The sequence below is a fragment of the Crocuta crocuta genome, unplaced genomic scaffold, assembly GCF_008692635.1.
Source record: "Crocuta crocuta isolate KB4526 unplaced genomic scaffold, BGI_CrCroc_1.0 scaffold28, whole genome shotgun sequence".
In the NCBI taxonomy this organism is placed as follows: Eukaryota; Metazoa; Chordata; class Mammalia; order Carnivora; family Hyaenidae; genus Crocuta; species Crocuta crocuta.
In genome coordinates this window covers 954206-968487 of record NW_027533256.1, presented here as the reverse complement: position 1 = coordinate 968487, position 14282 = coordinate 954206, and the positions used below count along the sequence as shown (strand labels likewise).

Sequence of the window (14282 nt, the reverse complement as noted above, 5' to 3'; positions counted from 1 at the left end):
TTCGGTCTCCTGGGGCCCCTCTGAGGGTATTGGCCTGCCATACCTGCCCACCTGCTGACCTTTGCCCTGTCTCAGTACTCGGAGATGCTGGGCCTATACCAGGTAAGGGCTCATCCCTCACCTTGGCCTTCATACATGTGCCCTTTGTGGCGTCAGGGTTTTAAAAAGTGGTTTGGGTCCTCCTGGCATTTGGTTGATACCAAGCTTTGGGCTGCCTGTGAGTGCCGCTGCCCTGGTGCCGTGGGCTCCCACGGGGAGTACTGGGACCTGGAGGGGCTGGGGAGGGTTGGAGGCTGGCCGGGGTTCACTGTGTGTGTGGGGATTATAGCACACTCCACAGCCGGCTCCTGAGCGACCAGACCCAGCTGAAGGACGATGTGGACACGCTGAGGCGGGAGAACGGACAGCTGTTGCGGGAGCGTAACCTGCTGCAGCAGTCCTGGGAGGACATGAAGCGGCTGCATGAGGAGGACCAGAAGGAGATTGGTGACCTCCGGGCCCAACAGCAGCAGGTAGGCCAGGCAGGGTGGCTGGGGGCAGGCCGAGGCTGGGCATCCTCCTGCCCACTCATTCATCCACTCCTCATCCATCCCCCCACCCCCATCCATCCCCCCACCCCCATCCANNNNCCCACCTCCCATCTGTCCCCCCACCAGCCATCCATCCTTTCACTCATCACATCCTTCTACTCATCCCTTAACTTCCCAACCCCCCATCCACCCACTCATCATCCATTCTTCTGCCCCCTTCCATTCTTCCACCCATTTACCCACCCACATGCTATCCATCCATCCACTCTGCCATGTATCCTTGTGGTCATTCAGCAAGTATTTTTGTTGTGTCTGCCTAGTGTGAAGCACGGGGATATCTGAGCAGATGCTCTACCCTTGCTCTGTTGACCTTTGCAGTCTAATGGGGGAGACTAATGCTAGTCAAATAATGGCACACATCTATGTATCACCGTCAGTGTTGCAAGGGCTCTCAAGGAAGAGGTGATGTGCAGTGCTGTCCATTGTGTAATAGGAATTTGACTTAGGGACTTAGGGGTCTGCAGCTTCCTTCCTTTATATGGATCGTGTGAGATTACAGATGGAGAGAAGCTTGGAAATATTGAAGCCCCATGCAGATATGAGATGGAGTAGTTATTGTTGTTATTTTTTGGTGGGAATGTGGCCTCTTCCTTTGTTGCTGGCTTGAATTCCAAGTTCGTTTTTTTGCTTTGCTCAGCTCTTATTCCACATGGGCAAAGGCATGAAGGGTGGGCCAGTCAATCAGAAAAGTGACTTGTTGTGAGTGATGCTGGTCAGTTCTTGTCTTGTAGCTATGGACTGGAGACTGGAATTGCTCGGTTTTATGGCAGGAGCCGAGGCCATGTTCTGCGTCCATCGGTGATTGCATGTTTGGGGTTGGAAGGCAGTCCCAGCGAGTGGCAGAATGTCCTCTGAGCTCAGCCACAGAACGCCTATCCCCATCAAAGGCATTTATGACCCCTCGAGTTAAAGCAGGATGCTTGGGGCTTGCTTGACACAAAGCTCATATAGGATGATCTGAACTCATCTGATAATTCAGCATGACCTTCTCTTCCTTGCTGTTTTTTTCATTTAAGGTTAAAGTTTTTTAACTTGTGGAACTGTCACAAACTTACAGAAGAGTTGCAAGTACAGCACAAAGAATTTTTTCCCCTTATCATTCCAGAACAAACTGCCAACCTGTGTGCTTTTTATGAACAAGGGTGTTCTTCTACATAACAATAATAAAACATGAACGTCAGGAAGTTAACATTGATGCCTAATACCATCTAATCATCAGCCCCCATTTGAATTTTCCCCATTGTATAAATAGAGTCTTTAATAGGAAAAGTATCCAGTCCAGAGCAAAGCAGTACATTTAGTTGTCATGTCTCTTTGGTCTCCTTCAATCTGGAAGGGCTCCTCGGGCTTTGGCCTACATGACTGTGATGCTTTAGAAGATTATAGGCCAGTTACTTTGTAGCATGTCCCTTCAGCTGGATTTGTCCAGCCTCTGGTTGGATTCCATTTGTGCATCTTGGGACTGCCACAGAAGTGACGCGGCTACCCTTCCCCTGTGTCTTAGAGACTGGGACTTGGCTGGATAGGGCCCGTTGCCGGTGACGTTTCCTTTGATCACTAAATGAAGGTGCCCTCTCCAGGCTTCTCTCCTACAGAGTTGTCTGTTTTCCCCTTGCCTTCCTGTCTGCCCGCCTCTGTGTGGACTCCTGATTCCATTTTATTCAGTGGGCTGGGATTCATTGTGGCCGGTGGGAGCCTCTTTAGGGACTGCTTCTCTTTTTGATGGGTCCTTCTCACTCTTTGATCACTTTTCTTGTGTTTTCTGGCACAAGAAAATGTCCCAGGCTCATTTTATTTCCTGCCCTTGCCTTGCGAATCAGCCATTTCTCCAAGGAGTCCTCATTCCTTTTAATAGACGGTACTTAGAACCAAAGTCTGAATGCTGGGTGTGTATGTAGCTACTGGGTATAGTGTTGGTAGGTGCTGCTGGGTATCGCTGCTCCAGGTCCTCTCAGTGGTCCGGGTAGGGAATATCTGAGTACCCCAACCCCCCCCATTTACATCTCCATTTCCATGTCTCTCTCTCCCCGTCCCTCTTATATATCTGTATATTCAATATATAATACACATATTGGAAAACTCACACTCCCAGTTACAATCCAATACCACAGCACCCTAGGTTTGTCCCCCTTTCTGTTTTCGCTAGCTCCCTCTTAGAGCAGTGTGAAACCACAGCAAGACGCAGGGATGATAGCCCAGCTGAGGATTTGTGCGCCTGCTCTGCCCCGGGGCTGGGAGTGCTGGGCGCCCAGTCTGCGGGCAGGCCGTCCGTCCCTGTCTGCCTCCACCCCACTGTCCCCTGGCTCATTTATTTGTGGACATTTTTCTTCCCTCCTCTAAATCTGGCTCAGTTACCTTCCACCTTGGGTTTAGTTTGGATTTTATTTTTCTTTGAGCGATTTCTCATTTCAGATGTGCTGCTGGTTTCATCTTAGACTGATGGGGAAGCCCTGTAGTCTTTCTGGAAGGTGGCAGAGTGGGACTCGTTCAGGGTGGCAGATCTGATCTGTGGTCGTCCGTCCTGGAGGTTAGAGGATGTTGCATCGGAAGCAGGAGCACTGAGTGCCTGCGTGTGGGAACCACTGCATAAATGCTTGCTGTTATTATCGCTTTTGTTCTGGGCCCATCAGCGCTGGATGGCAGTCTGCTTTGATGGTGGCTGTGGAGTAGTGGCCACAGACCGTGTCCACGGTTGGGCGGGATGTCACACGGGAGTAGTGGCCACAGGCCGCATCCATGGCTGGGCGGGATGTCACATGGGAGTAGTGGCCATAGGCCGCGTCCACGGCTGGGTGGGATGTAATATGGGCCAGTCACTTTTGCAGTCAGCTTGGCAGCTCCTCAAAGTGTTAAACATACAGTCCCCACATGGCCCAGCAAGTCCACCTCAAGGTATATCCCCAAAAGAATTGAAAACTCATGTTGACACAAAAACCTGTAATGGGAACGTTCACAGCGGCACCATTCAGAGCAGCCAAGAGGTGGAAACAGTCCGGATGTCCGTCGGCTGATGAATGGGTAAATAAAGCACGGTGTATTCTCTACAATGGAATGTTATTTGGCCTAACAATGGATGACGTACTGATACCTGCTACTCTGTGGATGAACCTTGAAAACATGGTGCTAAGTGAACGAGGCCAGTCACAAAAAGACCACAGTGTATGATTTCATTTATATGAGATGTCCGGGACAGGGGACCCCGCAGGGACTGATCGTAGAGGAAGGGTTGCCTGGGCCAGGGGGTTGGGAGGAGTGAGGATGAGTGCTGACGGGCCTGGGTTTCCTTTTGGGGGGATGACAGTGTTCTGGAATTACACAGTGGTAGTTACTGCACAACATTGTGGGTTTACGACCTTGTAAATAACCCCAGCTCCACTGACTTGTGCACTTTAAAGGGTGAATTGTACAGTATATGAATTACATCTCGAAAAAAGACTCCAGTTACCACCTTGTCATAAAAAAAATGTCTGCCCTCATGAGGCATAAAGTTTCATTGCCTCCTGTTCTCTGACTTTCCTGAGGACTTTTATAGCTTGAACAAACATCCGGACTGAGATTATTCTTTTCCTTCCTCCCCTTTCCTGTTCTTCCCACAGATGACATGGGAAGATTTACTCCCTGACCCCTCCAGCCCATGTCTTTTTCTCCTGTCCTTTCCTACAGCTGTGACCCTTGTGGGGCATGGGGGGGAGGGGGCAGTTTATTACAATGGTCAGTATGTTTCCCCAGTTCTGTTCAGCTGTACTGGTGTCCCTTGGCAAGTGCCACCTTGGGACCCCACCAGGAAAGGAGACTTGTTGCCGTGGGGGTGGGGATGAGGGTACATCTCTGAACTGCCAGGGCCACCTGCTGTCCTCAACCTGGGGCGCCTCACCTTCACCAAGACTGAGGTGAAGCTCGTTCTTGGGTAGGCCAGCAGCAGAGGAAGTGGGGGAGCAAGGGACACGGGGGTGGCCATAGGTTTCCTCCCCACAGGGCCTGGGGGCAAAGGTTGGCCTTCCTGGACAAGGCTGGTTTTGTTGCCCGGCTCCTCCCACGCCTTGTTAACTTGAAGAGGCCCTTGCAGGGTAAATGGTGCTGTTTGACTTGCGTGTTTGCTTGAGGGATTTGTGGGGCTCCCCAGCCCTCTGCATGATTTATCTCCGAGGAAATGAGGCAGTCCTGGCTAGGAGGGGCGGCACGGGCCGGGGCCCTGGGCCCGGGCCCTCTCCCACTCTGCCTGTGCGCGTACGTGTGTTCGCATGCCTGTGTGTCGGGGAGCCCCGCAGCCTGGCAGGTCCGTCTCCAGGTGCCGCGGTCAGAATGCGCCATCTGGATTCTTCTCGGTTGCCCAAGAGATCCCGGGCAGAGGTTGCCAAGCCTTGGTTGGAGGAGCAACCTCTTCTTTCTTTACTGCGGTGATGCATATTCTTTGGTTACAAAAGAACAAACTGCAAACAGCAGCGAAGTCACTTCCCCATCAGCTTTTGGTGATTCCTGAAAGTTGACTTCTCTTCTCAGCTATCCCGGGAAAGGGGTATTTCTTCGCTTCTGAAGGGCGTGCCTCACAGAGCCGAGCCCAGTGAGACTTATGTTTCTGAGCAGTGTAGGGTGGAGGGCCATTCTCTCGATGGCCTCCCTGGGGGGGCACAGCCTACCTGCTGGTCCTGCTGCGGGGATGGAACCAGACCCTGGCTACGCGCCTCCCCCGGGCCACTTCCTCCCCATCCTCACGAGCTGGGGGAGTCCTCTCTAAAGACTTCTGCCTGCCTCAGGCGGGAAGTTTCCTGCCTGTCTCATTTTAGAATGTTGGGCCAGGGGCACCTGGGTGGCTTAGTCGGTTAAGCGTCCGACTTTCGCTTAGGTCATGATCTCGCGGTTCGTGGGTTCGAGCCCCGCGTCAGGCTCTGTGCTGACTGCCAGCTTAGAGCCTGGAGCCTGTTTCAGTCTGTGACTCCCTCTCTCTCTGACCCTCCCCTGCTCACACTGTCTCTCTCTCCTAAAAATAAATAAAAATATTAAAAAAAAAATAGAATGTTGGGCCAAATTTAAAATTCTCTCTCTTGCGGAANCTGTCTCTCTCTCCTAAAAATAAATAAAAATATTAAAAAAAAAAATAGAATGTTGGGCCAAATTTAAAATTCTCTCTCANGAGGTACTTAGAATCATCAGATTCAGAGAGACAAAATACAGAAGGAGGCTACTGGGGCCACAGGAAGAGAGGACTGGGTGGGGAGCTGTTGTTTAATGGGGATTGAATTTCAGTTTTGCAAGATGAAAATGTTCTGGAGGCGGGTCACGCAATGGTGTGGATATACGTAACACTACGGAAATGGACAGTTAAAAATGTAAGAAAATGATGAAGACTGTTAATGGAGACCATGTAAAGGTCCATCAAACAGGCAAAGAACGTGTGATGTGTTCATGTAGTGAAATCCCACCCGCTTTGCTTGACCGCATCTGAAAAAGCAACGTTGAATAGAAAGGAGAACACGTGGTATGAGACCATTAGAAGTTTTTATGAATACGTAGGGAAAACGAGTGAAGTATTGTGCATGGAGATGGGTGGCAGCAAATTTAGGTCAGTGATTGATTCAGGAGGGGAAGGGGGGCTGCTGGATAGAGGAAGGATGCAGTGGGGATTAGCAGCCCCTGACATGCTTTATTTTTTTGGAGAGCACTTGGAGACAGGTGACAAGATAGCAGGATTACAGCTGGGTGGTGAGTATGTTAAAATCGTGTGGTATTAGGTGCTCTGCTTCTCTGTATGTTTGGAAGATATTCTATTGATTTTTTCACAAAAAAGACTTGAGACAGTAGAGTGAGCCTGGGGATTTTCTGACTGGTTCTAAGTGTGCGGCTGTCATCTGCCACAGTGAAGCATTTTTACAAAACAGTGAAGATTTTAACTGCCAAGGAATCTGTTAGTGCTTTTTATTTTAATTTTTTAATGTTTATTTTTGAGAGAGAGAGTGAGAGAGTGCACGTGAGTGAGTGGAGGAGGGGCAGAGAGCAAGGGAGACACAGAATCCGAAGCACGCTTCAGGCTCTGAGCTGTCAGCACAGACCCCGACTCGGGGCTCAAACCCATGAACCGTGAGATAACGACCTGAGCTGAAGCCCCATTATTGCTTTTTTAAAATGAGTTTTATTTCAGTGTCCTTGCCTTGTAGGATTTCCTCTGAAGGAAAGAGTTTTTGCTTAAAAGAAGAACAAAAGAAAGAAAGAAAACGAGCAGAAAAATGGAACAAGACTACCTGCCCTGACTGGGCAGATTTGCGGGGTGTCCTTCCTCTCTGGTGTCTGTGATTCTGGGAGCTAGTGCTTACGTCTTAGAGGAAGAGACTTAACTCTTCTCGTCTCTGCGATTCTGACTTCTGGCTCTTATTTATCGTATTTATTGAGGGTGCACCCTCCCTTCCAAGGGAGTGTTCCACACTCCCAGCTTATAGTTCTCAGCACTGCAAAAATCTGATAACTGTGGGTCCACGCTAAATAAGCAGATGGTACCTGGCGGGCTGCAGTTGGAAGGGTTAAGCCAGTTTTCTGGTTGAATGCTGTCATTTGAGGAGTAAGAAAGCCGAAATCTAGAGATGTGGAGTGACACCCCCAAGGGCTCAGATCCCCTGAGGTGCTTGGCAGAAGTTAGAAGGCCCCCGGTGAGCAGTGAACTCATCTTGCTTTTTATTCTTTAGAGCAGCACCTCAAGTGAACTGCAGTACCTGTGATTCAGAGTAGAACATTCTTTTGCTCAAAACCCTTGCATGGTCCCCATCTCACTCTGGGTACAGTTTTTGCTTGCTGTGAGCTTCGGAGCTAGGCCCACTTCTGCAGCCTCATTTCACTTCAGCCTTGTTCATGGGGTTCTGACTGGGTGCTTGTCTTTGTGCCTAGAACACGTGTGGTGGTCCCTGCCTCAGGGCCTTTGCACTTGGTCACCTCTCTGTGCTCTAGCTGCTGCTCTTGATTTGCATCCAAGCTTAGAAGCCATGTTCTTAGAGAGGCCTCCTTAAGCCTTAGTCCCTCAGTGATTTCTCAGTAGCCCTGATTATGCTCTAAAGTTATTTTATTTATTGTTTTTATCTCTCCCTACCTGTCTACCTACCTGTCTCTGTCTGTGTGTTTGTATTCTCCCATGGCAGTAAAAGGTCCCCAGCCCACAGTCTTTACGTGACCTTTCCAGCATCACCAGCATCTAGAATATATTAGATACCTGTACTGGGGGGTCCTCAACATCTCCCCCAGGTTTGGTGATTTGCTGGGTCGACTTACAAGACTCAGCATATAAACACATCAGGGCTAAAGACTTATTTCAGCGAAAGGATCTAAAGCAAAATCAACAAAGGGAAGAGGCGCATGGGGCGAAGTCCAGAGGAGCCCACGTGCGGGTGTGGGTTTCCGAGAGTCCTCCCCTGCGGAGTCACATGGGACTCACTTAATTCTCCTATCACTGAATTGTGACCTACTCCCTGCCCGGGGGTTTTACTGGGGCCTGGCCACACAGTGCCCTCTGCAGAGCCTGTACGGAAATTCTGGACTCCCAGAAGAACACGTGTGCTCAGCCTCAGCCACAGTCTGCCCAGTCGAGGCATCGGGAGCCCCTCTTCTCACTTGAGGAACGTTTTACACGAGTGCAGGAAACTGCTTGCCGTTCGGGTTCCCAGCGGCCAGCCAGCGGTCAGCTTGTAAGCAGGCCTCTCTAAGCATAGATGTCTCGGGCCGGCAGCAGTCACTCCTTTTTCTCACACTTAGGAGATATTTGTGAGTGAGCGAATTGGCCAGTGTGACTGTGAGGCCTATGGAGTCCCATCTGGAGCCTCCCAAATGCCAGAAGGTGTGGCCCCCCCCTCCTTTGTCGGCAGAGATACCCCCAGACGGAGGACAGTGGTGAGTCTGTCCTTCCTCCTGTCCTCAGGCCCTTGGTAAGTGTGACTCTCCGGTCCCCAGGTGTTGAAGCACAACGGATCATCAGAGATTCTCAATAAGCTGTACGACACGGCCATGGACAAGCTGGAGGTGGTCAAGAAGGACTACGATGCCCTGCGGAAGAGGTACAGCGAGAAAGTTGCCATCCACAACTCCGACCTGAGCCGCCTGGAGCAGCTGGAGGAAGAGAACCAGCGTCTGCTGAAGCAGACGGAGATGCTGACTCAGCAGAGGGACACGGCCATCCAGCTGCAGCACCAGTGTGCCCTCTCCCTGAGGAGGTAAGAGCTGCCTGCCCGTCTGTCTCCCACGCCCAGAGAACGGCCCGGGGGCCAGGTGCGTCTTCTTTGCCTTGGGACCACTCTCCTTTGTGGGCTTACTATTGTCTGCAAGGCTCCCAGCCATTTCCAAGGAGTAAAAAAACAAAAGGGGGAGGGGACACAAGTGACAGTGCCTTTTCATTTGAAAAAAATGTTTTTGGAATATTTTGGAAACATCCTGTTGGCACTCAGTGCGTCGTGGGAATTGCACTCCTTCCTCCATCTGAACAGCTCTGGTGTGTTCCAACCTCCTTGTTTCTTAGGTCTCCCCACAAGCCTCTCCCTTCTGTGTCGCACATCCACCCAGCAAGTAGGAGAGTTAATCGTCCTTGGCACAGTTTCTTCTAAAAGTTCACTTTTTAAAGGTATATAATCTGTAGTGGAGTGAGCCTTGCCCTCAAACACTGTTTCACAAGGTCCATTCCTGCAGAACGCCAGTTCTCTGGACGGTTCACTGGTGTCCTATGCATGCTGTTCTCTGGATGTAAAAAAGATTAGTAGGAGTTGCCAGGTTATACTTGGACAGGTGTGTCTATACTGCAGGACTTCTCAGAGCCTTCACTCTGGTACTCTGTACTAGCCTCTCCAGGAGGGGGACACAGTGTTTACCAATGTAAGCCATTGCCAAACACACATTTTTTTTTTTTTTTTTTTGGTGGCACTTCATGAAGGATTCTCCTTGTAAGGAACATGCTTTCAGAAGTGCTTCTGTATAGCTGCAGGCTCTGATTTGCAGGGTTGTCTACGTGGAAGGACTGAGCTGTGTTCTCGCTCCTGTCACCCACGCTAAGCCTTACCGTCTGTATCTGGGAAATAGGCTGTCAGGCTAAACGATCATTAAGGTCACTTTTATCTCTCATATGCTACGATTCTAGCATCGTTTTGCTTTTATTTTTTTTTTTTTTAAATAATGTGGCTTGACTGTGGAAGAAATACACTGTTATTTCTACTAGAGCAGAGGGCATAAAGTCCTCTGATCAATTTCTGGTATTTGTAAAAGGCTGAGAAAAATTCCAGGTCCGGGGGCACTGGCGCTCCGTGACTTTGCTCTGTTGGAGGTGTGGATGACCTCACTTGAAACTTCATGCTTGACTGTCCAGTACAGCGGGGCTGCCCGGGCAGGTCCCCACCCCCCCGCGTCACAGCTGCCTCTCTCCCCCAGGTTTGAGGCCATCCACCATGAGCTGAACAAGGCCACGGCCCAGAACAAGGACCTGCAGTGGGAGATGGAGCTGCTGCAGTCGGAGATGACCGAGCTGAGGACCATGCAATTAAAAATGGCCAAGGAGTCAGAGAAGTACAAGGAGGAGAGGGACGCCGTGTACAGCGAGTACAAGCTCATCATGAGCGAGCGTGACCAGGTCATCTCTGAGCTGGACAAGCTGCAGACCGAGGTGGAGCTGGCCGAGTCCAAGCTCAAGAGCAGCACGTCCGAGAAGAAGGCGGCCAGCGAGGAGATGGAGGCACTGCGACAGGTGAGTGTTGGGGCAGCCGGCCACCCGGCCCCTGGGAGGGCAGAGCCATGGCTGCCCGGTGTCCATAGCCTCTTCCTGAGCCACAGCTAAGGGCTCCTCATGCTAGGTGTGCGGGCCGGCTGGGTTCTTGAGTGCTGCCTGGGGAGCCACTGAGCTCACACTTGGGGCCTGGCTCAGCTAGGCCGCAGGGCTTGCAAAGGGAAGCCCAGCCGTGGTCCGGGCCTCGGGGCTCAGTCTAGCAAGACATGCGCAGACAAGCATGTGCTCCGCTCACAGATAGGCTCACACCCAAACCCTGGTTTAGGTGATTGTAGGTCAGCCTTGTGTTGACAGTCAGGGTGTATCTCAACGATTTGCTCATCGAGAAGCAAGATCCCAAGGACAAGAGCTCAAAGCCATGGTACCTTTGGCCTTGAGAATTCAGGAGAGCACCCTCAGGGATATTTTCCCCTCAACATCTAAGGAGTCTGCTCTTTAAAGGGATGGCCCGGGCTGGACTCCTGCTGGGAAGGTGTTATACTAGGCTGAGCCCAAGGCCCTTCCAAAGCCTTGCTCCCTGGGGCACATGGCCTCCAGGCTCAGTGGCTGGGGGTTGAGTAGCGGCAGAACTGGGCCTGTAAGCTTGACTCCTGAGTGATCAGCAAGGAGTCTCTACATCTTTCCTACCTGAGCCACCTCGGCCTTGCTGCTAACACATCTTCCCCTCAGGTTCAGCTGTGCGCTTCTGGGGCTTGTGTGGACTGGGGGCTCCTCCTATTTGAGATTCCCTCCCCAACCTGTCGGTTGGTCTGCTTAGAGCTGTGGACATGGGTCACGGTGGACTTTACCCCATCGCAATAGTTCTCCGTTCCTGCCTCTCCGTTCTACTTGCTCTGCACGGCTGTTAGAATGCTGCCTTTAAGACTGGCCTGTGAGAGGAGAAACGCAAGGTGTTAAAGGTCAGGCAAGTAGGCAGGGGGCAGCATGTATTAGATTGTTGGACCCAGAGTCCTCCAGACTGAGCACGAGGCCGGGTTGATGCCTGAATGGCAGTCAAGGCCCGGGCGTGTCTCTGCAGACAGTGATGCCTCCGTAGGCCCAGACGGCGCTAGGGACTGTGGGAGTGTAAGGGACAAAGGCCCTGTGCTTGGAGAGGAGCACTTCTCAGTCACAGGACCTCCTGCCTCTCTGGGCCTCAGTTTCCTCATCTACAAAATGGAGACAATAGCTGTGCCTCACAGGGTGGCTGTGATGGTCCAGTGGTTGCATGTGGAAAACACACTTAGAATAGTGCCCCATAAAGTAGGAATGATTTGCGTGTGTATTTTATGGTTAAGGTGATTATTATGCCTGCCTGGATCTTACTGCCTGTTGGGATTAGGGTGAGCACTATGTAGTTGTTTTCATAGGCAGAGGTGGGCCAGATGGGCACGATTTCATACGAGGGGAGTGAGACTTCTCCAGACCCTGAGGACCAAAACCTCATGAAAAGGAATACCTATTTGATGAAATGTTTACAAGACCCACTGAAGGAGTTTTTAATGAGCACAGATAATGTATCAGGACTTGGGCGCTGTCCCAGAGAAACCATCCCTCGTGTTCTCCTTCCACTATCTGAGAGCTTGCCTGTTGGGGGAAATGTGCGTGTTAAATAAGGAAGACACTCCAGAGAAGAAGGAAACTTTGGAGGCGACTTGTCGGTCACTGAACGGAAAGGTCGGGGAGAATGTGTAAAACGCCTGGGAGCTGGTAGGACAGCAGCCCCCTCGAGGGGTTTTTGAGGTTCAGGGCTGATGGCGCTTCTGGAGGGGAGTGCGAGAGCTCCCTGCTTCCCGCGGTGCCCGCGGCCGGTGGCAGTCTGTCGTCCCCCCCACCCCTCGCTCCCAGCTCTCCGTGTGCCCTTCGGCCTGGAGCCCGGTTTCTGGGCCTTCGCAGGGGGCATTGGCTGGCTGTCAAGTGTGCCTGTCAGCTGAGGCAGGAATCTTTTCTAGGCACCGTTCCGAGTCAGCCGGCCGGACAGGAGCAGCCCTGCTCCCGCCCCAGCGGCTCCCGGAGCTGAAACGCTCCGCTCCTTCCCCAGTTTGTCTGGCTTCCCAGACAAGACCACTCCCCACCTGGCCAGGGGAGGCCAGGTCTGTGGCCCTGGGAGGCCGTTGGGAAGGTCTTATCTCCCCCGTGGCCTGACGAGGCCCCGTGGGATTGACCCCATTTCTGTCTGGCGGCCGCCTCGTGGCTGGGTCAGCTGAGGTCAGCCTTCCAGCCAGGCTGCCTCCCTGATCTCAGAGCCGTCTTCCTTGTACTCAGCCGAGGAAGGGGTTCCTTTTCTCTCTGACCGACGGCGTGTTCTCTACACTCTTTCCGTCTCTTTGTTCCTCCTCTTCTCTGACCCTTTTCCCCTCTCACCTCCTTCTCCCCCCTGTTCCACCCTCTTCTCTGGAGCGCATGGTGCTGAAAACAGGGCTTCGGGGGGCCTGTTAGTGTCTTTGCCTGGCTCTGGATGCTGCCCTCTCTGTGGCCTCCCCCTCCCAGAATGGCCGTGTCCACGGGGCCTCCCTCTCTAGGGCTGCTGCCCCAGCCTCTGGCCACTGGCTGCCCAGGTCCAGTGAAGGCTCCCTGCCCTCAGGATGGGGGGGGGGGACCGCCTGGGGCAGCCGGCTGCCGCTGGGCCGCTGTGGGCCTCTGTGGCAGAGCTCCTGTCCCACAGAGAGGCCAGCTTGGTCGCTCAGTCTGGCAGTGGCTTCCGTGTCCCTGCCTTCCTGCTGTACCTCTGACTTGTGGTGCGGTGGAGCTGTGCTCAGTGTGGGGGACAGGGTGGGAGCAGCGTGTGGGGGCGAGTACTGTCGGACACGGAGGACAAGTGGGGGACAGGAGGGCCTTCCAGGAACTTAGAGGCCGGCACATTTGTCCACGTCAAGGAGACCAGCGTGCTCAGGGCGAGCCGTCTGCTCAGGGAGCACTGCCCTCTCCCTGGGGCCTGCTCAGCCTCTGCGGGGCCTTTCTTGTTGGCTCTGTGCCGGGGTGCGGTGAGGGTCTCGTGAAAGCCAGTCCCTCTCTTCCCGAGCCTGTGGTCCTGTGCTCCCCCAGGGCGGATGAAGGAGGGGTTGGGGGTGCTGTTGCGGGGTAAGGCCTGGCACTGGCCGGTAGCACGGGGCAAGGCTGGAAGCCCCGGAGCAAGCACGGGAGACCAGGGGTTGGAGCTCGGCTCCTCGGGGACGAGCATGACCCGGGACCAGCCACTTCCTGGGCCCTGAGCACCCTCCTCCATCTCAGCAGGGGATCAGACGAAGGGTCCTCCGCTCCCAGTTCTACTGTGCCTTTAAGACACCTCACTGTCCTCCCCCTCAGTAAAACCAAGTCTTGTGCCTCTTGTGTTTCTCACACAGAAACGGTGTTTTGGGAGCGAATTCATTTTGGAGATGACCAGTGGGGGAGAGGGCGGGAGCTGACTGACACGTGGGGCGGGCCTCCCGTGTCTCACCTCAGGAAAGAAACACGTTTCTTACATAAAACTATATTAAGGTGTCATAAAACAGCAAGTGAAGTGTAAGTTTAAATAGGTGGTAGCATTAAAGCTATTACTCATTACAGTATGTTCTTGACGTCTTTAATTGCAATAATCAGTTTTCAAAAAACAGCAGACTGAACAAATGCCCAACACTGCACAAAAGTGGGAAAAAATCAGAACCGAAGTACTTTGCGCCGACGTTGGGGAATGTGAGGTCTGAGCAAGAGCACGCCAGCTGGCGTGTCACTCGGGTTAAGGAGTACTTTGTGTGCAGACTTTTTTCCGGCTCCTCCTGCGTCTAAGAGAGAGGAGGGGTGATCGTGAGCTGACGCCGTGTACTTTCCTTCATTGCCCTCATCCTCGTCTGTTGTCTGAAACTTCCGGATCCTTTTGAAGGTGTCTTAGAGGGGCTGCGTGTCCAGCTCCTATGGAGGGTGAGCTGCAGAGCCAGCAGAGACCTTCTTGGTGTGTTTGCTTCCTTATTCTTCCTGCGCACAGGTGGGCATTC

At 52.6% G+C, this 14282-nt stretch overlaps 1 protein-coding gene across 1 annotated transcript in view; it reads left to right on the top strand.

Moving 5' to 3' along the window:
• Positions 1–14282, top strand: part of DLG5 (discs large MAGUK scaffold protein 5) — a 120638-nt gene that overhangs the window by 63325 nt on the left and 43031 nt on the right. The window contains exons 5-7 of the mRNA XM_077746514.1: positions 329–512; positions 8517–8776; positions 9978–10290. Coding sequence (XP_077602640.1) covers positions 329–512; positions 8517–8776; positions 9978–10290 — 757 coding nt within the window. The remainder of the gene's footprint in view (positions 1–328; positions 513–8516; positions 8777–9977; positions 10291–14282) is intronic.